The 27,412-nt window shown below is 44.7% G+C and overlaps 1 protein-coding gene across 1 annotated transcript in view; it reads left to right on the top strand.

Annotated features, from left to right (window-relative positions):
• The window catches only part of sugct (succinyl-CoA:glutarate-CoA transferase), a 116,718-nt gene extending 90,964 nt beyond the window's left edge, over positions 1–25,754 (top strand). Inside the window, exons 13-14 of the mRNA XM_083777832.1 lie at positions 10,580–10,643; positions 25,652–25,754. Of these exons, the coding sequence (XP_083633958.1) occupies positions 10,580–10,643; positions 25,652–25,683 (96 nt within the window). The 3' untranslated portion in view covers positions 25,684–25,754. The remainder of the gene's footprint in view (positions 1–10,579; positions 10,644–25,651) is intronic.
• The last annotated feature ends 1,658 nt before the right edge of the window (positions 25,755–27,412 follow it).

Raw genomic sequence — 27,412 nt, 5'->3', positions numbered from 1 at the left:
GTCGTACCGAACAGATGCACCCCAATGCGACGCGTCGCAGAGTCGCAGTTGAGGCGAGCATGTGTTCAATGACTGCGAGCAGAACATGAGGGAAAATATAATGCCTGGGGGTTATAGTGGCTGGACGAAAAGAATGAGTTTAGCCCATTACAAGCTGGGCCGGTTCTGTTGTTAGGGTTAGGGTTTCTGTGTGAATGCTGTGCGTCCGCTGCTCCGCGTCGTGGTCGTTTGTCCGCTGTATACGTGTTATTATTATCAGTCCATCGCGACACGGAAAGGGAGACCACAGAGCTGGGTTGAACACGCTGCATGGGGTAGAGTCGGTATGGGTGCATGTGGTCGGTCTGACGTATAGTATAGTCCAGAGTCCATGGGGTAGAGTCCATGGGGTAGAGTCCCTGGGGTAGAGTCCCTGGGGTAGAGTCCCTGGGGTAGAGTCCATGGGGTAGAGTCGGTATGGGTGCATGTGGTCGGTCTGACATATAGTATAGTCCAGAGTCCATGGGGTAGAGTCCATGGGGTAGAGTCGGTATGGGTGCATGTGGTCGGTCTGACTTATAGTATAGTCCAGAGTCCATGGGGTAGAGTCCATGGGGTAGAGTCGGTATGGGTGCATGTGGTCGGTCTGACGTATAGTATAGTCCAGAGTCCATGGGGTAGAGTCCATGGGGTAGAGTCCCTGGGGTAGAGTCCCTGGGGTAGAGTCCCTGGGGTAGAGTCCATGGGGTAGAGTCGGTATGGGTGCATGTGGTCGGTCTGACATATAGTATAGTCCAGAGTCCATGGGGTAGAGTCCATGGGGTAGAGTCGGTATGGGTGCATGTGGTCGGTCTGACTTATAGTATAGTCCAGAGTCCATGGGGTAGAGTCCATGGGGTAGAGTCGGTATGGGTGCATGTGGTCGGTCTGACTTATAGTATAGTCCAGAGTCCATGGGGTAGAGTCCATGGGGTAGAGTCCATGGGGTAGAGTCCATGGGGTAGAGTCCATGGGGTAGAGTCCATGGGGTAGAGTCCATGGGGTAGAGTCCATGGGGTAGAGTCCATGGGGTAGAGTCCATGGGGTAGAGTCGGTATGGGTGCATGTGGTCGGTCTGACGTATAGTATAGTCCGGAGTCCGACACCCTGTACCCAAAACCTAACCTCACAGGAAGCCCACAGGTTAGTTTTAACCAGCCACACATGTCTGGAGCGACGGAGTAATGCCTGTCTAAGCAATCTATGCACCCCAGGGTGGGTGATGTGTCCGCGCGGCTGCGGAGCACGGGCGTATAGGCGTCGCTTCTGCACGCGTCACGGTCTATGACTTGCCGAACGGAGCTGCACTCACGACCTGTTACCGTCTCAAATGTAACGACGGACATCGCTGTATATGCAGCTTCCATTGGAAATGAATGTTTAGCTCCAGTGTGGACGCTCTCTCTCTCTCTCTCTCTCTCTCTCTCTTAACAATTTACAATGTTCTTGCCTGTACTGCAAAGGAACGCATCATGCCGCACACGAACACACACACACACACACACACGCACACGCACACGCCAGGGCGCGTGCCAGGTAGGTGAGGCCGTAAGCTGTGCCAGGCTTAGATCAATAACATTTAGGCTAACTCCAAACACAGACCATGTGTTGCACACATGCACGGACGCTGGCACGCACGCACGCACACAGACAGTCTCACACACACACACAGCACACACACACACACACACACACACACACACACTGGATACCACTGTACGAAATATCTTAGACCTACACCAGGAAATTGTACTTGGAGAGAGAGATAGAGAGAGAGAGAGAGAGAGAGAGAGAGAGAGAGAGAGAGAGAGAGGATGAGGAGGATAGAAGGAAAACAGGATGAATTTAGACAATGAGAGACATTAAATTTGAAATACATATGGAAATTAAAAATATAATTGTTCTCATCTGTAATATCAATTTGGAGAGAGAGAGAGAGAGAGAGAGGGGGGGGGGGACAATGAGAGAGGGAGAGAGAGAGATACACGTACATAAAGAAAGGGAGAGATAGAGGGAGAGACAGACGGATATAGAGAGAGAGAGATGGGGGAGAGTGAGGAGAGAGAGAGGCCAAGGGGGAGAGACACAGTAGAGGGAGAGAGAGGGAGGCGAGATAGTCAGACAGAAAGACAGGAGGTATAAATGTGTGCTGTTTGTAATTATCCCGCAGAGTAAGGAAATACTCCTACTGTTTATATTCACTCACTGTCTCTCTCTCTCTCGCACGTACGCACCATACATGCACGCGCACACACACACACACACACACATACACACACACACACACACACACACACACACACACACACACACACACACACACACACACACACACACACACACTTCAATAGTGTATTTATATACTCAAAAGAGATATACGATACAAGGACACAAACATTTACAGCGTGCTGTAAAGACCTACAGTCAGCAAATCGTGGAAGATTATACACGGACACCCCCCCCCCCCCCAGGACTACAATTAACAATGCCATGTTTGGCGACTATACCGACGATAGAAGAGACTGCGTGCAGACCGTTTAGCTGAAACAGGAAACATGCCCTGTTTTGGGCATTTCCTGCTGAGAGCAGTTTTTTCTGGGCTGGTGCTAAACACCTCACTTGATGGCTCCGGGTTAGGGGTGTGATTTATGTCTTTTTTTAAATTGAAGTATATCGATATGTAAACGGCAAATATCGTATCCTATATCGTTTGACTTCGCATCACGGCGTCGTATCATTTTGCAATGGAAATAATCAATTTAATCAATACTAAAGTGTCACGGTTCGTGACGTGTTATGTTTAAAGGAGAATTCCATACTAAAAGGCTTTCTTACCCTTCTTTGTAGTTGTTACGTCCCTATCAAAGAGGTCCAGGTGTTATTTTGTGCAAAATCTCCTTATTGGCTATTTCCCCTACCATAAGCCCTAAATGAATTGCATTGAATTGAATGGGATGTATGGGGTGTTGTGCTAATTCGCTTATTTCCATTGCTCAAAATTATATTTTTTTTGTATATATCCTCTCTTCATAATGTAAATAATAACCCAAGCGGCACACTTTACTACTTATTTCGATGGAAATAAGCGAATTAGCACAACACCCCATACATCCCATTCAATTCAATGCAATTCATTTAGGGCTTATGGTAGGGGAAATAGCCAATAAGGAGCTTTTGCACAAAATAACACCTGGACCTCTTTGATGGGGACGTAACAACTACAAAGAAAGGTAAGAAAGCCTTTTAGTATGGAATTCTCCTTTAACTTGTGTACCTTTTATTTTGTAGTACTGTCTGCCCCTGTAGTTCGGTACCTGCCTTGTCTAACCTGTATTGTGATTAGTCTTTGTTTTCCACCTGTGTCCTCTTAGTCCCCCAGCCAATCCCTGTCTTGATTTTGAGTTTTGTTTCACCTGTGCCTAGTTAGTCTGTGTCTATTTATACTCCCCTGCTTGTTCAGTTCCCTTGCTAGTTCGTCACTTAATGTCAGTAGTGTTCAGCTCCTCATGTATCCATGATTTGCCTCCTAGTGTATTCCTGATTTATGTACTTCAAGTTCCTTGTTCCTTCCTTGTGTTGGTTTTTTGGAATAAAACCCTTGCATTGAAGCTCTTCTGCAGCCTATCTGTCTGCAATTGGGTCCTAATTGCTCCTGCCCTTGCACTGTGACACTATTGTACTTATAGGTTTAATTACTTTTCCATTCCATATAGCTACAATAGAGCACCGAAGTCTGACGTCACTTTCAGTAGAGGGCGTCAGTCCCCAGGTTCATGTATTTGTTTAGTTGCATTGAAATCCCCATTGAGGCGATTTGAGATCGCCTCATATAACTGTGTTTGAAAAATAAACATGTCACCCTGGCCGCTTCACTCATATGGATATGAAGAATCAACTGACTGAGAGAAAACGCTAATGTTACTGCTGCTGAATTAGTTAGATTTTCGCTAGAAGCAGACTGTATCATATATGAGTGACTGACTGTTGAAAACGATACAGAGACACCTTCCCGACAATAACGCTGAGACAGCTTGTTTATTTTTGGACCACAACGCTTATAGTAGACGATATTAAGATCACCCCATGTTATTCTCCATAGAGAAATTACTTCCGCAAACCAGGGGAATCGTCGGGATGAGCGAGTTACGTCAGGACTTCGGTGCTCTATTGGTCTGTCGATACATGTGTGTATTCTCTGTGTTCATGTCAAGGCGTGGCTTCGTCCATATGCGTTCAAATGTCCCTCTATTTGACAGAGAATCACTGTGTTTACTACTTTTTAACCATAATAATACATCTTTCCCTTTAAAAAAACCTGCACTGTCCACAAGTTTCACACATGTTTAATGTATTTTCTAAATAGTTACTGTGTCGATTTCAAATCGTTGAATCGTATCATATCGCGTCGCCGTAATGAACCAATATCGTCCATGTAGATCGTATCGTCAACCATGTATCGTGATACAGTACGTGTCGTATCGCTGTTGGAATGCATCGTTACACCCAGCTGCTAAGGGTGCCTCAGAATACTTCATATTTGGAATGTATCCATCTAACTTCAGTTAAAACCACTCAACCTCAATACTTATAGTAAGACAGTCCACCAAAGTTAAAAATAGCCGATCTACAAGCTCAACGCGTCATATTGTAATGCTTTGTGATTTTGTAACCCATTTTTCACCCGGAGCCAATTGCCAATTGCCTGCCTCTCTCTCTCTCTCTCTCTCTCTCTCTCTGCCTACCTGGGGAGAGCCCCGAACTGAGCTCATGCTTCCTTCAATGTATTGAGCAGGCCACTTCTCATCACATGACAGGGGGGACTTTACCCGGTAGAGCGTATAGGGCGTTAACCCATTTTGGGGCGGGAACCCCTTTTGGTGTTAGCATTGTTATGCTTTAGCTATTGAAAAATAGCAGATCTACAAGCTCATAGCGCGCTACGAGCTTGTAGGTCTGCTATTTTTGAAAAATCGAAGAACGACTGACATAGAAACATAGCTTTTTGAGAATGTAGAAGACATTTTTTAGAATCTGATCTCAGGTCAGAATGGGTTAAAGGAACACGTCATTCCGACCAGTTCCTTTTCCCCTCCATCAGGGCGCCGTGGCTGGCCAGGGGGAGGCAGTATAGAGACCCAGGATTACTGCATGTTTTTTTTTGCCAGGGTATACCTTTTTAAAGGGGACACGGGGAGAACATGCAAACTCCACACAGAAAGGCCCTCTCGCCAACCCTCGCCTCGGGTATGGGCACCGACGACGCGGAGGAGAGAACGACCCCCATGCAGGACCTTCCTGCTGTGAGGCGACTGCGCCTCCTCCTGGTCTTCGAGTGCCATAGCGGAGTCTCTGGGATCTGTGGCAGGTCCTGATAGAAGCTTACGAAGCCAAATCTGCTAGTCATATTTTTATCCTCATAAAACAGCGGGTATCTAAACCTTTCTGAACTAAGAGCAGGTGAAGTGAATTAAAAAGGATAAAGTGTGCGTGTGTGTGTGTGTGTGTGTGTGTGCATCTGCGTGTGTGCGTGTTTCCATGTGGATAGAATAAGTGGCTGCATAGCAAGTAGATAGAGTTACACACACACATGCAGCTAATCAGACACTTGCTGTGATGTATAGGCATGCGCTTATACACACACACAGTACACGTGCGCACAGCACACGTGCGCACACACACGCACACACACACACACACACACACACACACACACACACACACACACACACACACACACATTTCAAAGGGCACACACACACACACACACTAACATAAGTAAGTATAGCCTCAGGAACCAAATGTTCTGGAGCCATGTGTCCGATAGGTCAGGATTCTATCTCCTGCTTCAGTAGCATATGAGGAGGGAGTGGCTTATTGTCGGTATCAACCGGTAGCACGCGGGAGTCTGTTCCTGTTTCAATGCACTATTGACGCCTCATCATCATCATAATTTTTCGACCGCGGTCGAGATCATGGATTCCAAAATGCTACGCCAGACTTCCCGGTCCTTCATTACTAGTTCCTGCCTACTGAAGCATGTGTCCCTAGCGATGACATCAGGGAACGACAGCTTTCTACCTCTGGTCTGCCCTGAGGCAGGACTCCAGAGAAGAAGGGAAGATATAACCTCATTGTCAGCTCTGTAGCAGTGGCCGGCAAACTGCACTCTTCTGGATCGGACCAGTGAAGAAACACAGGGAAGGTTGCCGTAGATTAGTCGATGGGTGGCTCATCCGAGACAGATTTTGCGCTCTCATTAGAAGGCGGTGTAAGTGCCATCCAATCGATTCTCTTGTTTCTTTGAAAGTGTCCATGTCTCGGAGCCATAGAGTAGAATCGGCTCAACGGTCATCCTAAATATTTTTACTTTACTTACTAAGCTGGGATGACCAGAGTTTATGCATGTCATTGCAGGCTGACCAGGCCATACCCTCCCTAGTTCGAACGTCCTTTTGGGAAGAAGATATATATGAACCCAACTCCTTGTAGTCATCAACCTGTTTCAGAGGAGTGTTGTTAAGTGTTTTTATAATGTGGTTATTGTTGGATTTACATATGTTTTACGTATTCAGTTTTCGTCTCGTTGATATAAAGACCAACACAGTTGGAGGCCTGCTCATGAAGAGACTGAAGGAGAGCCTGAGCGTATTCCAATGATTGACTGATACGTGCGATGTGAGATGGAGTCTGTCCCTGTTACAATGCACTAGACCTCTAGGAGATGGAGTATATCCCTGTTACAATGCACTAGACCCCTAGGAGATGGAGTATATCCCTGTTACAATGCACTAGACCCCTATAGGAGATGGAGTATATCCCTGTTACAATGCACTAGACCCCTAGGAGATGGAGTATATCCCTGTTACAATGCACTAGACCCCTAGGAGATGGAGTCTGTCCCTGTTACAATGCACTAGACCCCTAGGAGATGGAGTATATCCCTGTTACAATGCACTAGACCCCTAGATGGAGTCTATCCCTGTTACAATGCACTAGACCCCTATAGGAGATGGAGTATATCCCCGTTACAATGCGCTAGACCCCTAGGAGATGGAGTCTATCCCCGTTACAATGCACTAGACCCCTAGGAGATGGAGTATGTCCCTGTTACAATGCACTAGCCCTCTAGGAGATGGAGTCTATCCCCGTTACAATGCGCTAGACCCCTAGGAGATGGAGTCTATCCCCGTTACAATGCACTAGACCCCTAGGAGATGGAGTCTATCCCCGTTACAATGCGCTAGACCCCTAGGAGATGGAGTCTATCCCCGTTACAATGCACTAGACCCCTAGGAGATGGAGTCTATCCCCGTTACAATGCACTAGACCCCTAGGAGATGGAGTCTATCCCCGTTACAATGCACTAGACCCCTAGGAGATGGAGTCTATCCCCGTTACAATGCGCTAGACCCCTAGGAGATGGAGTCTATCCCTGTTACAATGCACTAGACCCCTAGGAGATGGAGTCTATCCCCGTTACAATGCACTAGACCCCTAGGAGATGGAGTCTATCCCTGTTACAATGCACTAGACCCCTAGGAGATGGAGTCTATCCCTGTTACAATGCACTAGACCCCTAGGAGATGGAGTCTATCCCTGTTACAATGCACTAGACCCCTAGGAGATGGAGTCTATCCCTGTTACAATGCACTAGACCTCTGGGAGATGGATTGCTTAGGTGGAGCACTCCACACCTACAGTACCATCAGCTCCCCAGTACTTCCTGCACGACTTGTCGCACCCAAGCCATGCCACTCATTCGCTGAGTTGGCGGTGCTCGGGAATCCAACCCATGAACCTGTGGTTCAAAGGCGAGAGCTCTACCGACTGAGCTACCCGGGATGATGTACAAATACGCATGGCGCTAGTATGGCACATGATGTCCAAGTACATCCCCGGAGACCCAATGCAACCCTTGATGATGCACCAAGCAGTGCGGGTGTGATGTAATGTTCGTAGTCGTTCAATTTTAAATTGATTGTAAAGTACTAACTCATAACTGTTTTGCAATCTCTCTCTCTCGCACGCGCGCTTGCACGCATACGTACGCCCCCCACACACACACACACACACACACACACACACACACACACACACACAAAGAAGATGGACAGATGGGTGGACGGTGGACGAGGGAGAGGAGGACAAGAGGGAGGAAGAAGGATGGAAATGGATGAGGGGGAGGACAGAGAGGAGTGCATGGAGTGCAGAGGGGGATGAAAGAGAATGGAAAGAGAGGGAGAGAGAGAGAGAGGGAGAGAGAGAGAGAGAGAGAGAGAGAGAGAGAGAGGCGGGGGGGAGGAGGGGGGAGGGAGGGGGATGTGTGAATAACAGAGAGATTCTGCAGAGATGAAAGAAGTAGGAACTGAGAAAGAAAAACAGTGAAGCTGGAAAGTTGGAGAGAGAGAGAGAGAGGGAGGGCGAGAGAGATAGATGATCATCTGGCCAACCTGGCATCATATGGGAGGATACATGTGTCTGGCTTTGACCCCCGACACACACACACACACGCACGCACGCACACACACAAACACACACACACACACACACACACACACACACACACACACACACACACACACACACACACACACACACACACACACACACACACACACACACATACACACACACACTCCATGTGTCGTGTCCTACGCCCATCGTTCATGGTGGTCATTTGGCTACTGTTAGTCTTCCTCAAAGGCTCTCTCTCGTCTGCAGATGAATAATGCTCTCCTTTATCACTCTGCGTGTGCGTGCGTGCGAGCGATAATTGAAGACAATAACACTACATCAGCAGTTCATGGGTCAGTCAGTCAATGTGACAGACAGACAGACAGACAGACAGACAGACAGACAGACAGACAGACAGACAGACAGACAGACAGACAGACAGACAGACAGACAGACAGACAGACAGACAGACAGACTGCTGTGAGGTTGAACACGTAAATTATTATATTAGATTATTATTAGTGACTGCACATTATGGCTCTATATATCTTGGGCGCGCCTCATGCTGCATTCACTTGGGGTCAGGCAAGCGATAGATAGGAAACCGTAAGTTATTTTAGTGGACGGGAGCAGGTATACGGTAAACGGGACAGTACAGCACGGCGGCCAGAACCGGCAACGGTAACGGCAGACGGCATCATCCATCCATCCATCTTCAAACGCTTATCCGTAGTCGGGTCGCAGGGGCAACAGCTCCACCAGAGAGCTCCAGACTCCCCTCCCCTCTCCAGAGCAACATTAGTGACTTCCTCCTGAGGGATCCCGAGACGTTCCAAGGCCATGTGTTTCCTCCAACTTGGTCTTCCCCGGGGTCTCCTCCCAGTGGGACGTGCCTCGAGGACCTCCTCTCGTGTGACTGAAATCAGACGGCATCAATCGGTTAAAATATTATATATTGTTTTACCGTTCTGTGCCGTACAGCAGCTTCTGCCGTCTATCGCTTACTGATTCCATGTGAATTCAGCATTACCCCTTTATGCCTAAACGTGTTTGCCATATTTTACTATCTTGATTTTTTTTTTTTTTTTAATATATCTACATTGACATGTTGGCTATTTGAACTATTTTAAAATGTTTTTCAAAATAGTAAAAAAAAAAAAAAAAGCCAAATAAGTAAATATGGATAATGGGTAAGGGCAAGATATATATATTCGCTGAAAATAGCTGACCAAAGATTTACCTGTTGGTTGGTTAGTTGATTGATTGATTGATCACACCCGTGTGAAGTAAGTGGTGCAACTCCGGGGGGTGGGGGGGGTTCCAGACCCACAGGAACACACCCAGGGTGCCGGTCCGATTCTGGCGAGCCGCCCCGCGTCCGAAACGGTTGAGAAATGACAGAGTTAACGTGTGGTGGTCCCTCTACTGTACCCTCTACAGTAAATACAGGTGGGGGTTGGCCTCTGTCAGGGCTGCGCATTGTCACCAGTTTGTGATTTTCATGGACAGGTGAATCCTACATTTCCCACACTGCACACATCTGTAGTTCACAGTGGGGTGAGGCCTACATTTCCCACACTGCATACATCTGTAGTTCACAGTGGGGTGAGGCCTACATTTCCCACGCTGCATACATCTGTAGTTCACAGTGGGGTGAGGCCTACATTTCCCACACTGCATACATCTGTAGTTCACAGTGGGGTGAGGCCTACATTTCCCACGCTGCATACATCTGTAGTTCACAGTGGGCCGTGAGGCCTACATTTCCCACGCTGCATACATCTGGGCGTGGCTTTTGATGTGTGTTTGTAGGAAGTAATTTGGCGTTGTCGGACCGCCGAGATGAAAGGCGACCACGAGACAAGCGCCTGTCACGTCCAATCACGTCGCAGTAGCATGGAACCATGGGAAACTGTGGTGCCCGCCTGTGTGTTAATTAGTCGTCAGTCTGCAACCAATCAAGTTGTCACAAACAACAAAACATCAACGAAGACGCGCAGCGTGTCTTGCATGTGTGTGTGTGTGTGTGTGTTTATTGACGTATGTCCAATCTGTGTGTGTGTCTGTGTGCGTGTGCATGTGCGTGTGTGTGTGTGTGTGTGCACAGGTGAAACACAACGGGTTGATACAGGAGATGACACACCCGACAGCCGGACCAATCAGTGTACCAGGTCAGACGCGCGCACACACACACACACACACACACACACACACACACACACACACACACACACACACACACACACACTTTGTATCCATATTGTATTAATCCATATTTAATTTAAAGCTGCTTTTAAAACAGATGCTGTGTTTAATAATTTAAATGATATACTTGACGTCCCCCAGCCTATCTGTCTTTGCTTCCCCTGAAAAATGTGAGCTCTTTTTACAGTTCTTTATTGACAAAGTGGCCAACATCAGGGCTAGCATCCCTACTCCGACACATGACCCTTCTACTGCTGTCACCTGCCCCAACGTTTTGAGCAATTTTGAGCCTGTATCCCTTTTTCAGCTACAGGAAATAATATCCCAAATAAAACCAACTGGCTCCCCCTTAGACGTCCTTCCCCCTCGGCTGGCTAAAGAGACCAGTGGTGCTACAGGGCCGGATCTCCTATTGATCATAAACCAGTGCCTGGCAGGTGATGTACCAGCTGTTTTTAAACATGCTGTGGTACAGCCGCTGCTTAAAAAGCACAACCTTGATCCTTCTGTCCTATCCAACTTTCGGCCTATTTCCAAGCTCCCATTTAATTCCAAAGTTTTGGAAAAATGTGCCCTGGCCCAACTGATGCCCCATTTGAACACACATGGCATTCTGGAAGTGTTCCAGTCCGGGTACAAAGCTCTCCACAGCACCGAGACTGCACTGTTAAGAATCTTTAATGACATCTTTTTGGCTACAGATTCCGGTGACTCTCTCATTCTGGTGCTCTTGGATCTTACCGCGGCATTTGACACTGTAGATTACAGTATCTTGCTCTCTCGTTTGGAGCACTGGGTTGGCATTAAAGGGCCAGCACTAGAGTTCTTTAGATCTTACTTGTCAGGGAGAAGTTTCCGTGTCACCCTAGGGGATGCCACATCCACCACAGCATCCCTCCATTGTGGAGTGCCACAGGGCTCTATTCTTGGACCAATTCTGTTCATGTTGTATCTGCTCCCCCTAGGATCCATTTTTCTGAAACACGGTGTTTCTTTCCATTGTTACGCTGATGACAGCCAAATTTATTTGCCTCTAAAGCGTAACAATCCTGACTCTTTGAAACCACTCCTTGCTTGCCTCGAGGATGTAAAAGCATGGCTGGCTTTAAACTTCCTAAACTTCAATGACAGCAAAACTGAAGTTATGGTGTTTGGGCCCACACAAGCACATGTGTCCCCTCCTGGTGTTTTAGGCCCCCTTGAGCCCTTCTTGAAGCCTACTGCCACCAATCTAGGTTTCAAAATCGACTCTGACCTAAAGATGGACAAACAAATAAATGAAGTAGTAAGAAAGAGCTTCTTCCAGCTTAGGAGGCTATCTAAGGTTAAGTCTTGTCTATCCCGCTCTGTGTTTGAAACTGTAATTCATGCTTTCATGACTTCCCTCCTTGACTACTGTAATGCCCTGTATATTGGAGTAAACCAGGTTTCCATATCTCGATTACAGCTAGTCCAGAATGCAGCTGCTAGGTTACTTACAGGCACACGTAAGCGAGACCACATCAGCCCTGTACTAGCCTCCCTCCACTGGCTTCCTGTGCGATACAGGATTGACTTCAAAGTATTGCTCTTTGTCTTTAAGTGTCTAAATGGTTTGGCACCCTATGCTCCGACACGGACGCTCAGGTCCTCTGACCAGCTTCTCCTGGTGGTTCCTAAAACCAAGCTGAAGCTCAGAGGTTATCGAGCTTTTGCAGTGGCAGCTCCCAAGCTCTGGAATGAGCTGCCTCTGCACACAAGACAAGCCCCCACCCTCCAGGTGTTTAAGTCACGCCTCAAGACTTACCTTTATTCCTTGGCTTTTCCAAGCACAGAGATGTTCGATGTTTAACGTGACTCTGTGCATGTTGTTTGTGGTTGTTTTGTGGTTTTTAAATGAATTTGTTTTTTAATGTTGAAGTTGTTTTTTAATGTTTTACTGTAAAGCACTTTGGTACTTTGTTTTAAAATGTGCTATATAAATAAAGATGGTATGGTATGGTATGGTTAATAGCCAGATTAATGGGAGTATAATGAGGTTATTGCAGTGAGTGGATTGAAGTGTTTACATATATTAGTGTAATAATGTGTTCCTTGTTGTTTTACTGATTTCAGGATTCACTTAACCCAATCCAAGCAATCCACAAGATATCTCGAGGAAAGCTATTATTACCATCTGGGCCATTCACGAGATTTGATTAAAAACATATTTTTAAATTAGTGGTGGGCATAGATATATATATTTTTTCATCTAAATTAATCTCACTGCAATCCTGGAGTTAATCTAGATTAATCTAGATTAAAATGGCTCATTTGAACTCTGCCGAAGGCATTCAAAATATGTGTGCGCTACCTAAATAAGGACCAGAAGTAATTTAAGTAAGTCCTTGAGAACAGGTTTCTCAGGCCAGGTGGCCCATTAGACCAGGAACCCTAATTATGTATATTAACAATACAACTAGCCTATTAATACCTTATATTTCATATTGTGAGTTTGTAGAACTGTTCACTGTGTTGCCAAGTCTAGTCATTATAAGCTACTTTGGACTTGTTTAACTTTAAAGTTAAAAATATTGGTGGTCCTTGACATGAAAATGTTTGAGAACCAAAACAACATTGGACAATGGTGTTTGACAGTCAGCACTATAGTTGCTTATTTTAGAATTATTTTCTGACCTTTTCTGATTTTCTGACTTGATCTGACCCTGGTCAAAGGGGTGTTTGTTGTGATTTTGCTTAGCACAACAGCTAGCAGCCAGGCAGCAGGCCAGCTACCGTCATGGATAACAGTATTTAGCACAATTTTATGTCCCAGAACTTATGGATATGGACTTATGGCTCCATCGCTGCCTCTTTCTTTTCTAGTAAGTAGGACTTTAACGTGTTGCTGTTTACCGTCCCGACTCCCTCTCACAGAGTGCACTCCGTCAGTGGCGTGCACAGATAGACACTAGGGGGTGCTAGAGCACCACCTGCACTTGTCCTCTGGACAGCAATGTGCCCTTTTGAAAAAAGAAGAAAAAATATATATATTTTTGAATAGTGTACAGTATGTGGACCATGGTGACACTGCTCAATTCTTGATTTAAAAGAAGCTTCTAATATGCCTCAAAATCTATAAATCTCACACAATTAAGGCAACCGGCTGGTTCCACGCGCTGCACAAGGTGCCCTTTTTTCACGTGAGCACCTGCCCCTCTAAATGTCTGTGCACGCCACTGCACTCCGTGGCCGTTTAGTGCTCCACCTCCTCTCACACACGCGCACACGGCCCGCCTCCTGGCCGCCATGCAGAGTGCAGACCCAGCTCCCAGAAACCAAACTTTGAGAATGGATTAACGGCGATATATTTTATATATTTATTGTGCGATAAGAGTCTTGCGTTAGCGCAGTCGCAGCACGTTAACGCCGATAAAGGCCCAGTATTTAAAATAGAAAGAAGAAACAGCCTACATGATATTCAGTGGTACACACGCACAGGGTTATTAGTGGTTTTTCTGCTCAAAATGGGGGAAAAAAGGAATGGAATTATAACCTCCCAAACACCGGACTTTGTCTCATTTTGAGCAGAAAACGGAGTAATAAGTGCACACCCGTGCACAGGCGTGACAAGGAAGGTGACAGGTTGTCAATCACATGCAATTCACGGCAGGAACCATGTCCTGTCCCCTTCACACGCCTTGCATGAATCGGCAGGCAGATAAACTCCATCCCCAATAATCACACCAACAAAGACGTTCCAGTTGTCTTTACTGTAATCACTGGCAGTAGGGTAAAAATAAACACATACATATAATCATAATGAGTACAAATCACACGAATGCAAGTACAATATGAACAGTATGAAAATAATGGTAGTGTGTTTTGAACTACAGTTCAAAACATTTCATTTTTGAACAGGCTATCCAGCCTTCATCAGTGTGACAGTGTCTCCAAGAGCAGAAACTAGATACACCTGTAGAAGTGCTTTGGTCCTAATGATCAGAATGTCATGGTGACATGATCAATTAAGACTAAGGGTGGGTCCCGAACCTCTGGACCAAATATGTACCGAACCGAACGTGCTTGGGTACCGGGTACCCATTACAATAATTCAATGTCGGTTCTCTCTATCGGTTCCCACAGACACACAGTCACCCGCTATTTATTTATTTTCTTCCGTTTTAATAGAGGCGCAGGGAACTGATCTACAAGCCTACACCGCGTTGCATCAGCGACGTGTTGTGGGCTTGTGGCTTGCAGAGGCGGAGCTATCTCTCTGCATGGAGTTAGTTGTCGAGGAGTCTATAGAGACAGAGAGACGCGCTGTGCCTGGCACTGAAGCAGAGAAGCATTGAAGCAACATAATTATTAAAGTTTCTTAAACGTAATTTTCAAGTGAAGTTTATGGGAGGAAACTTTTAAGAGAGGGGACAGGAGTACCTCAGTCATCATCACTGCATGTGCACAGCACGCTGGCTGCACAGCAAAATTGAATCAACATGAGACGAGAGAGGAGAGAGAAAGCGTTGGTGTCGGTGTGTGTGTGTGTGTGTGTGTGTGTGTGTGTGTGTGTGTGTGTGTGTGTGTGTGTGTGTGTGTGTGTGTGTGTGTGTGTGTGTGTGCGTGCGTGCGTGCGTGCGTGCGTGCGTGTGTGTGTGAGATATCACGGCATAGGCCCTATTGCCCATTATCCACAAATGGCCCAATAAAGGAGAGGATGTTATACTATTCATTATACATGTCTTAAATTGAGTAATTGACATTGAGCTTTTTTGTTAAATAAACATTTGACCTCTTATTTAAGTTATTTTATACCATTTTGGAACCGAAATAGGGAACAGTTAAGAACCGGAATCGATAAGCAGAACCGGAATCGGTACCAGACTCACAAAAATCCTAACGATACCCATCCCTAATTAAGACCTTTACATAACTGGACAAAATATGGAGGAGTAATATCAAAAAATGTGTTTTACAAAAGTCGATCCAGGGAGTGTGTGTGCAAAGTTTGGCATCGACCGGGTTAACGGTGACGTACGGACACACACACACACACGGACGGACGGACGGAGTGCAAAACTTACTCTATCCCCATGCCTTCGGCCTGGTGGAGACAAAAACCAATGAAGTTTTAGTCCATGCATAAGGTATCATCATTTCTTTTTGTACTCATTTCCAAGTAACCTTTCACATCCTGTGTTTCTCTGAAACTAAACTTGATGAGTCTACTAAAGTCCCAGAGATTGAAATAGAAAATTACTCAGTCATTAGAAATGACAGAAACAGGCATGGTGGTGGCGTGTGCATGTATATTCACCAAGATACTGAATACATTACTCGTACTGACTTGACGCATGATGAAATTGAAACTGTGTGAGTTGAATACATTTTCTAAAATGCTAAATCAGTATTAGTGGGCACCGTCTATAGACCGCCTGATCAGAATGAGTTCTATGATATACGTGAGGGGTGCTTAGCTGGGGAGGAATGTGTCGAGAAAATCCTGATTGGCGACTACAATACGGATATGCATCGTAAGGAAGCTCCTGTGTTTAAGTAATTTTGTCGGTTTTGTGATCTGCATAGTATCAGTCAACTAATTACCCAACCCACAAGAGTGTGTGATTCTACTCAAACTGTCATTGATCTCATTCTGACTACGGACAAATCCAGAATCTCAAAGAAAGGGGTTATTGCATGTGGGCTTAGCGATCATTTTATGATTTTCTGTACCCGCAAAAAACAAAAACAAAAGTTTGACTGTCACAAAACAGTCATATCTAGGGACCTCAAAACCTACTCTAGGGAGGCCTTTAACCTTGAACTGGAGAATCTGGATTGGTCCGATGTGCTCAGGAGCTCACTAGTCGAAGAAGCATGGCTTGGCTTTAAAACCAAATTTACATCAGTACTAAACATCATGGCTCCTTTGAGAACCGTCAGGGTCAAAACCCGCTTGGAGCCATGGATGAATTCGGACATACTGACTGCAATGAAAACCAGAGACAACAAATGCTCTGAACTTCTTAAATGCAAGTCCATGCTAGCCAAGCGCTTCGACAGTGATCTCCAAACTAAACTGTACATCCTAAAAACCCAATGTAACAAGCTAAGAAACGGTGTTATTGCCATGACCAAATCAGAAAAAAGTAACTTTATCAATGATAAAGCCGAGGAAATTAAAAACAATCCTCGGGAGCTTTGGAAGCTACTAAACAACCAACTAGGCTATGGTCAGAAACTAAAAACCAGGTTTACTAACATAAACATCAAATCGAATAACACCCTATAATAACACATCACTGACAAGCTTGACGTAGCAAACCACTTGAACATCTTCTTTACAAACATTGCAACAATGCTGGTTAACAAACTGCCCTCCCACTCTGGGCGTTTTGGTGTAGAGCACATCAAAGCCTTCTACAAAAACCTAGGTGTTTGTAAAGATGATTTTAAAATGGCTATGGTAACAACTGAGGAGGTACTTAAAAAACTGAGTGCCCTCCAACCCCACAAGGCCACTGGCCATGACAATATTCCCTCCAAATTTCTCAGAGACTCAGCCATTTCCATTGCTCCCGTCATCACCCACATAGTAAACCTCTCCATCAAACAGGGACAGGTCCCCCAAGATTTTAAACTGGCCCCCTGTACAAAAAAGGGAGTAAATTAGAACCCGGCAACTACAGCCCTATTTCTATTCTAAGCTCCATCTCGAAAGTGATGGAAAAAATAGTCTATGAACAGGTTGAAAAGTATCTTGCCACTAATAAATTGCTGTACGAGTTCCAATCTGGGTTCAGAACATCCCACTCCACTGACACATGCCTCCTCTATTTGAGCGACCACATCAAACACGAGGTGGACTCTGGAAAATACTGCGGCATGGTCTTGCTGGACCTCCAAAAGGCTTTTGACACCGTGAACCACTCCATACTGGTTAACAAGCTTAAAGCTATTGGTTTTGATAGCACATCAGTGAGCTGGATGCAATCCTACCTGGAGGGGAGAGAACAGATGGTGGAGGTGAACGGAACACTGTCCCCTCCCCTCCCAGTGAGCTGTGTGGCGTCCCACAAGGAAGCATACTAGGGCCTTTATAGTACGGCAGCTTAGCAAAAAAATGTGGACACGGCTGACAAAAGCGCCACATTTTTTCCACATGTTCTCCATAACCATACGTTTCATTTTGGAAGGGGAGCCACGTCATCAAGATGTCAGAAGGCGGCCATCTTGGCGTTCAAAGATGGCCGCCATGTAATATCTATAAGTGCCACTATCTCAGCTTCTAAGCCACTTAGAAGGTCAATCTTGGTGTCAAAATATACATTATTTGGGTCAAGGAATGCAATAAGGTCATTGATAATATCACTATATGTTTATTTGTGCCAATATCAAATAAATAGGTCATTCTAGCAACATATTTACATCATCTTCAACTCTTTTAGCAGTCAGATACATTGAAAAATGGAGCATGAAGTGAATGATAACAACATTCAAATTATCTGTTACATTTACAACTGCAAAGAGCTGTGCAATTCCAGTGTTTACATGTTTTACATGAGCACCTTGCACCACAACCAAGCTTACAACCGCACTTTACCAGTTCATTGCAGGCTTTTGACGCCATAGGTAGAGTGCTCCACAAAGGAAGCCAGACCTGGTTGTCAACATCCAATGTCCATCCCCATCCTTCTGGACTGGGGGTTGGCTGCTGGGCCAGTTCAGACGTGGCCCAGATCCCAGACTGGTAGACCACTCGCTTCACGTGCTGCAGCAGTGAATCTTGCGTTGGTGGAATGTGTTCCATCTTTTTGTTCTTCTGGCAGAACAATTCTTGCCGTGCTTCATTGACAGATTCCAAATCACTTGTTTTGTCATACATGATGACCGTAAAGCGCTCAAGAAGCTGAACCTGTTGGGCATCTATGGTCACAGAAGTGTATAGATTTTCTGCCATGTAGGTGAAGGCCTGGGTGACCTCTGGGTAGGAATTCCAAGCCACCCATGCTGACTTCTTCCCTTTCCCACAGAATGCTGATGTTGTGTCACAGCCTGTGTAGCAGTGGAAGACGGGAAGTGCTTTGGACTTGTCTTTGCCCAGAGCATGGCAGATGGTGTTTATATGAACATTGCTGTAGTTCTTGCCAGTGCCAAAAGCAACCCAGATGTCTGCAGATGGATACTTGGTGAGCAGGGTATGGAACATACCGATGAGGATAACGACAACATCTGTATCCACAGTGCGTATCAAGCAGGAAGAACAGCCATGTTCCAGAGCATCAAGCAGGTGAATCATTATCCTGGTGTCTGCCTCTTCATGGTTACATGGCAGCATGGAGTGGCTGGTGTCTGTGCCAACCACTGTGATGCCAGATGTAATGAAGACCTGCTTGCCCTCTGGCCAGACAGTGGATGCCATCTTCTCAGAGAGAAAGGTAAAGAGTTCCTGCTTGTTTATTGGATCACGCAGGAAATCTGACCATTTCCCCGGCAGCTTGTTCTGACCAGCCACCTTCCGTCGGATTCCTTTGCCTCGCTTCTCTCTACAATTTACAATTTACAATTTACAATTTAGGCATTTAGCAGACGCTCTTAATCCAGAGCGACTTACATTTAAGCAAGAACAAAGCATGGGAATACATCACATAAAAAGCATTTATCATGAAACATGCGTAAGCTAAGAAAGTAACAGTGGAATATTTATATAGTGAAACTATACATACACTATACATATAAACTATACATCTTTACTACTATGCTATATATGTGTACTATGGCGTGCTATGACTACATACAATACAATTACAGTGCTGTCTACATAACATGCTATAAGTCTGTATCAAATGCTATATAATCCAACAGAAATGCTATCTAAGGGTTTAGGGTAAGTGCTAAGGGCCATGATGGAGTCTGAAAAGGTGGGTTTTCAGGCTACGGCGGAAGATTGGGAGTGATGCTGCAGTTCTGACTGCAATGGGAAGTGCATTCCACAGTTTTGGAGCCAGAAGGGAGAAGAGTTTGGGACGTGTGGAGCGTTGTCCCGGCGTTTTTAGTGAGGGTACTTCCAGCTTCCCTGCGCTTCTCTTGTTGACTCTTTTATGCTGCTGGTGATGTAAGTATCCCAGACAACATCAACTCTATTGGAGGTCTCCAGGTGTTTCATGATGTGGGGAACAAAGACACAACTGGCGTATTGGTCAAATGTGGTAATGTTGGTAGTGGACAGGAAGTGCACCACAGCAGCGCCATCTAGTACTTTGACATGAAACATACCTGGAGGTTCTTCTTGTGTCTTCTGTGTCAGCAGATTTAGGAGATCTGACTTCTTTCCCAGACGTAGTTTCCCTTTGTCAGATAGAGAGGGAGGGTAGGGATGATTTTCATGCTTAAAGAATGTGCTCATATCCCCCTCCCTGCATTGCATTGCAATATAAAACCGGGAGAAGAGTGCCACATCATCTTTCAACATTGCGATCTGCCCTGCCTGTTTGGTCCTGATCTTGAGTGTTGGGCATCTGAAGAGAGGCAGTGAATTATTTTTTGATGGACTCATGAATGGAGTGTGTGCGGTCTATGATCACAGTCTTGTGGTATTTGTTGTACTGATTCCACAGTGCGGACTGTGTTAATCACTGACTCGTTAATCACATTTCGTGTGTCCAACATTAGAAGCTCGTGGCTGTCATCTAGGAATGGATTGCCCATTCCACTGATGGTTTGCACAAGTGCTAGTGTTTGCTCTTTGAAGGTCTTTTGTGTAGCCTTTCCTTCTTCATGGTGGTGTTGATTATTGGTTCTTTCCAATACATACTCCTGCTCAAACTCTTTTAGGAGTCGCGCTTGTTCAGGCCCTGCGATCATCCACTTTTTGAATGCTGCAGGATTCTCAGTGAGTCCGACTGCACCTCCTGAACCCTTCACCAGAGCAATATTTTGCTCATGAGCCTGGTCAATTGGTATGCTTGAGAATCTGTTTGTGGTCTTGCCAATGACGATGGTCTTCAAATTCCTCATGAATGGATGTTGGCAAGCTTTCCATGTCACGGATGTGCACAGGAATCCATTGTGCATAGTTGTGGTGATCAAGGGCAAAGAACCATGGGACGAGAGCTTTTAAAGACTCCACATAGAGTAGAAAATCCTGTTCTCTGTGGGCAAGTACAATACAGGACACCAAGGCAGCAACTAGAACTGAAAGCCCAAAACCAAACAGAATAGGAATACATCAAAGTAAAGTCCAAAAACGAACCATAATTGTGTACATATAGCCTATTGCCAGAATTACAATTACAATTTACAATTTAGGCATTTAGCAGACGCTCTTAATCCAGAGCAACTTACATTTAAGCAAGAACAAAAGCATGGGAATACATCACATAAAAGCATTTATCATGAAACATGCGTAAGCTAAGAAAGTAACAGTGGAATATCTATATAATGAAACTATACATACACTATACTGTACATATAAACTATACATATTTACTACTATGCTATACATATGTACTATGGCGTGCTATGACTATATACAATACAATTATAGTGCTGTCTACATAACATGCTATAAGTCTGTGTCAAATGCTATCTAAGCCAACAGAAATGCTATCTAAGGGGTTAGGGTAAGTGCTATGGGCCATGATGGAGTCTGAAAAGGTGGGTTTTCAGGCTACGGCGGAAGATTGGGAGTGATGCTGCAGTTCTGACTGCAATGGGAAGAATGAACAAAAGTATCTAATATTGGCAGATTTAGTCACTTATTGATATTCCCTATAGTTATATTGCATTCCTTGACAAAGAAAATGTATATATTGACACCAAGTTTGACCTTTTAGGTGGCTTAGAAGCTGAGATAGCTGCACTTATAGATATTACATGGCGGCAATCTTTGAACGCCAAGATGGCCGCCTTCTGACATCTTGATGACGTGGCTCCCCTTCCAAAATGAAACGTATGGTTATGGAGAACATGTGGAAAAAATGTGGCGCTTTTGTCAGCCGTGTCCACATTCCTCTAAAATATGGCCCTATAAGCTGCCGTACTATTACTGTTCCTAATATATGTTAACGACATGACTTCAGCTTGTGACTGCAACTTGTTCCTGTTCGCAGATGACTCAGCACTGCTGGTCTCGGACAGGAACAAACTGCAGGTTGAAAAGACCCTCAGCTCTGAACTTGGTAGAATCTGCACTTGGCTCGCTGATAACAAACTATCCTTACACCTGGGAAAAACTGAATCCATCCTCTTCGGATCAAATAGTAATCTCAGCAAGGCAGATGGCTTCTTGGTTAGAGTGGGTGACAATATTATCACACGAAAAGATCAAATTACCTACCTAGGTTCCATCCTGGAGGCCAATCTTTCCGGTGATAAAATGGCCACCAACGTAATCAAAAAAGTCAATCAAAGAACAAGATTCCTTTACAGGATCTCCTCACTGGTCAGCAAAAACACCTTGAAGACCTTAACAGGAGCCCTCGTACAAGGTTTCTTTGACTATGCATCCACCTCTTGGTACCACAGCACCTCAAAGGCCCTTAAAACAAGGCTCCAGACCTCCCAAAACAAACTGGTCAGGCTCCTACTTGGCCTCACCCCCCGAACCCACCTCACCCCTGCCCAATTTGACAGGCTGGGATGGCTTAGGGTCGACGACAGAGTACAGCATCTTGCAATGGGTCTGGTCCACAAGATTCGATACACCACCAAGATACCCATGCACCTGTTTAAATACTTCCTTAATGTAAACGAAGTCCACACCCACAACACCAGAGGGAGTGCAACAAACCATGTACAACCCAGATTCGGCACAAACAAGGGACTAAATTCTTTTCGCTCCTATGCCACCAAAATGTGGAACGCCCTACCAACAGCCATTAAGACATGTGAATCCCTTGACTCCTTCAAAACCGCTCTCAAAGGGCACCTATATGGATGGCTGCAATTCGAAACTGGCCTCTGTAAAATCTGTTTGTGTGTGTGTGTGTGTGTGTGTGTGTGTGTGTGTGTGTGTGTGCGTTTGTGTGCGCACATCTGTGCGCGTGTGTGTTGTTCAATGTAATTCAAGGGGTAAATGAGTTGTGAAAAAAGAACCATTGTCTGTACACACACGTGCACGCACGCACACACACACACACACACACACACACACACACACACACACACACACACACGCACACACACACACACACACACACACACACACACACACGCACGCACGTATTCTCTCTCGCTCTGTCTCTCTCTCTCTCTCTCTCTCTCTCTCTCTCTCTCTTTTATGGCTCTCATGTTGACAGGCATGTCCAATTCCTGCATGTACTGCAACTCCTCCATTACATTACAACATCCACGCAAAAATAATGAATAAGCTTGTAGTGCCTCCACATACTCAGATTTTATGGTGTTCCATGACAAGGCCCTTTGCATGTAAGCGGTTGCTATTTTGTACTGGTTTCCAAAATGTTCCTTCAGAAGATCCCTTGCCACTGCATAGCCCCGCTCCGGAGCCATAATTATGCTGGCAGCTACGCACCAGTTCCTGTGGCTGTCCTCTTGTAAATTGCTCCAGGTAATATAAAGTATCAGCTTCAGTTGCCTTTTCCTCCACTCCTTGCTTGAACGCTTTAATAAAAGCCCTATAATATAGGGCTTTTATTAAACATTTGAAGGGGACCCTCTCCAATATTATTGGAGAGGGTCCCCTTCAAATGTTGGGATAACCCGTGGTGGCAGAGATCTGGAATGTTGTTGATGCACCAGAGCAGCGATTATTTAATTTTGCCTCTTCATGATGATAAGTAGGTTTGCAGATTGATTTGGATTTATTTGAACATGATTGATTTGATGATTTGTTGATTGCCCTTTTCTATTTACAGTTGCTGATTGAATTTGCACGTGCTGTGTTGTTCCCGTTTTGCTTTCCTGTTGTTCCTTGTGGTTGTGGTTGGAATGACAGGTCCTTTGGTCTCACATCAACCGTTTTGTTTTGTGGTATTGACAGTTGTGTTGGTTTATTTTGTTGCATTGAATTTCCAGGCTGACATTGTTTTGCCATAGGATTTAATTTCTTGGCATTTTCCCTTTTCCTAGTTTCCTTTTCCAAATATAAATTCATTGCATTTGAAGGCGCATTAGATGAACTTTTAATTGCAAAGGAATGCAATACATCCAGCCTTGCAGTGTTTTGAGCCAATTCAGTTTCTACATGAAACTGCTCTCTTTTCCTCTTTAGCATTCGTTCCTGCTCTTTCAACTTTTGTTCCTGTTCCTCCAAATCATGTTTTGTCTTTAGTGCAGCCGCACGGGCAACAAGTGCAGCTCTATCTGCTTCAGCAATTATCATTGCAGCGTCGTGTGTACTTGATCTCCCACTTTTACCACTCCTATTTGAGTGTCTATACTGGCAACATTGGAGACACTGTCATCAGGTGTAATACTATCATCATTCAAAGCAGGTGTAATACCATCATCATTCAAAGCAACCAAAGGTATGGCTCCCCCATATCTTGCAAGTATGATCGAACCCTACAAACCCTTGCGCGCACTCAGATCAGCCAACGCAGGGAAGCTGGAAGTACCCTCACTAAAAACGCCGGGACAACGCTCCACACGTCCCAAACTCTTCTCCCTTCTGGCTCCAAAACTGTGGAATGCACTTCCCATTGCAGTCGGAACTGCAGCATCACTCCCAATCTTCCGCCGTATCCAGTCTGATATGCAGGGGAAGAGACTTCCACATCCTGTCTGATATGCAGGGGAAGAGACTTCCACATCCAGTCTGATATGCAGGGGAAGAGACTTCCACATCCTGTCTGATATGCAGGGGAAGAGACTTCCACATCCTTGGTACGAAGCTGGCAAAGGCAGCTTCGCCGTGTCTCTTGCCATTAGTTGGAATTTTGATCAGCCGTTCAGTACCGAGTAGCCTGGAACTCACCTATGCTTTCTAATGGCATAGGCAGCTCCCGGCAGGATCCGCCGGGAGAAACTGTGTGCAGGTGCTGGACATGAGACTAATTAATTAGAGCGACAGAGAGAGAGAGAGGAGTGTGTGTGTGTGTGTGTGTGTGTGTGTGTGTACGGGTGTGCGTGTGTGCGTCAATTTAACAAAGGTGCAGACGATCAGAAATCAGCAGAGAGTGATCGACGTTTGCACTTTGCGCTACTCTATGCCGAATTGAAGTGGACTTTTTTTTTTCTCCCTGGAAATAAAAACGTCTGGGTTTTTTAGTACCGAGTGACCTGAGGGGGCGAGCTGGGACATACTCAATACTCATGCAGGCAGTCTGACAGATAGGAGGTCCCCTTTCCTGGTGTTTGTTACAATTCTGGCTGCTGCGTTTTGGATTAGTTGTAGACGGAGATTCATATGGATAGAATCAACTGACTGAGAGAAAACACTAATGTTACTGCTGTTGAATTAGTCAATTAATTTTCGTATCATATATGAGTGACTGACTGTCGCAAACGATACAGATAACTCCCTGACAATAACGCCAGCTTGTTTATTTTTGGACCACAAAACACCTAGAGTGTTTATAGTGTTTAGTCAACTCTAGTTTTAGTTGACTAAATGTCATAAGATTTTAGTCGACTATAAATCTACAGTTGATTTAGCCAAATTGTCAATATATTTAGTCTTAGTCTGTGGCATGCATATAGCTTAGTTTTCATTTCATTTCCATTTTGTTTTCGTCAGTGAAAAATGGTATAGTCGGCGAACATTTTTCGTCATAGTTTTAGTCGACGACATCAACACTGGATTATATGAAGTGTTTCCACGTAGGGGTCGGGCTAATGAATTGCAGAGCGTTTGTCTGCTTGAGGGAGGCCAGCAGGGCTATATAGGCTCCTTTCGTCTGTCTGTCTGTCTGTCTGTCTGTCTGTCTGTCTGTCTGTGTCTGTGTCTGTCTGTGTCTATGTCTGTCTGTCTGTCTGTCTGTCTGTCTGTCTGTCTGTCTGTCTGTCTGTCTGTCTGTCTGTCTGTCCATTGCTCTTTCTGTCTGTCCAGAATCTCCTCTGATGTGTTCATTCCTTCCATGAAAGAAAGAATCTGAGATGTTCTGACTGTTTCACCCTGCTCTGCCGCGCGTGTGTGTGTGTGTGTGTGTGTGTGTGTGTGTGTGTGTGTGTGTGTGTGTGTGTGTGTGTGTGTGTGTGTGTGTGTGTGTGTGTGTGTGTGTGTGTGTGTGTGTGTGTGTGTGTGTGTGAGAGAGAGAGTGCGTGCGTGCGTGTTGGAACCCGTGGGATTCATTAAAAAGAACAAAGAAGAAGAGAACATTTCAAAGAGATGATGACCCTTGACCTCTGCACTAATATTCCTCTCCCTGGCCTCACCCTTCTTCTCTGCCTCCTCTCCCTCTCTCTCTCTCTCTCTCTCTCTCAATTCATTTTTTTTTAATTCAAAGGAGCATGATAAAACATCCGTTTACATTGCCAAAGCAAAAGTGGAACAAAACAATCAAGATAAAACAATAGAATAAAGGTGTAAACAGAGCTACATGTGTTACATTAACACTTTGAGTAATACTATCTTGTGAAACTATAAAAAGACTAGAACTGCACTCTGTCGAGTGCATACTTGCTTGTTGCACACTAGTAGGCCATAAATGGCCAACTAGTGCGCAAGCAGAGCGCGCAAGTCCTTTCGACCGCTGTAAACTGTCAAATCTCAGTATCTCTGTGAAGGAACGTTTGAAATGATTAATGTTTAGATGTAACTATTTGCTACCTACTTTATACATATAAACATCTAGTATTATTAAGTATGATTCAAGTTTCTATCTATATAAGAAATACTGTTTTATCGTTGTAGATATATTCTGGATCCCTTTTTAGTTTTTCTAGTCATACACATACACACCACATACTCTGGTCCCAGCAGATCAGGCACAATTAGCTATTTTATTTTTTACTGATTATGTATATAGTATACGTATGACTAGCTCTAAATGATGACGTAAGAAATATATATAGTATATATAGTATATAGGCATATACTATATACGTATACATATATACTCTATACTCTATACTGTATAAAGTGTGTAGTTGTAAGTTGATTAGCGGTATACTGTGGTTACTTTGCGCCAAAAACCGTGACAGCTGTTCCGCCATTTGAGGCTTACGCAGAAAAACATCAAATCTGTGCCTGTGTTGCTGGACCAAATGACCACAAATGACCATATTTCTTACGTCATTATTAAGAGCTAGTCATACACATACACACCACGTACTCTGGTCCCAGCAGATCAGGCACAATTTGCTATTTTATTTTTTACTGATTATGTATATAGTATACGTATGACTAGCTCTAAATGATGACGTAAGAAATATATATAGTATATATATAGTATATAGGCATATACTATATATGTATACATATATACTCTATACTCTATACTGTATAAAGTGTGTAGTTGTAAGTTGATTAGCGGTATACTGTGGTTACTTTGCGCCAAAAACCGTGACAGCTGTTCCGCCATTTGAGGCTTACGGAGAAAAACATCAAATCTGTGCCTGTGTTGCTGGACCAATGATGACGAAATGACCATATTTCTTACGTCATCATTTAGAGCTAGTCATACACATACACACCACGTACTCTGGTCCCAGCAGATCAGGCAGAATTTGCTATTTTATTTTTTACTGATTATGTATATAGTATACGTATGACTAGCTCTAAATGATGACGTAAGAAATATGGTCATTTCGTCATCATTGGTCCAGCAACACAGGCACAGATTTGATGTTTTTCTGCGTAAGCTCTGCT

The sequence above is a fragment of the Protomyctophum parallelum genome (assembly GCF_964188405.1).
Source record: "Protomyctophum parallelum genome assembly, chromosome: 12".
In the NCBI taxonomy this organism is placed as follows: domain Eukaryota; kingdom Metazoa; phylum Chordata; class Actinopteri; order Myctophiformes; family Myctophidae; genus Protomyctophum; species Protomyctophum parallelum.
The sequence above is the reverse complement of the archived record's forward strand: the minus strand, read 5'-3'. Positions and strand labels throughout refer to the sequence as shown.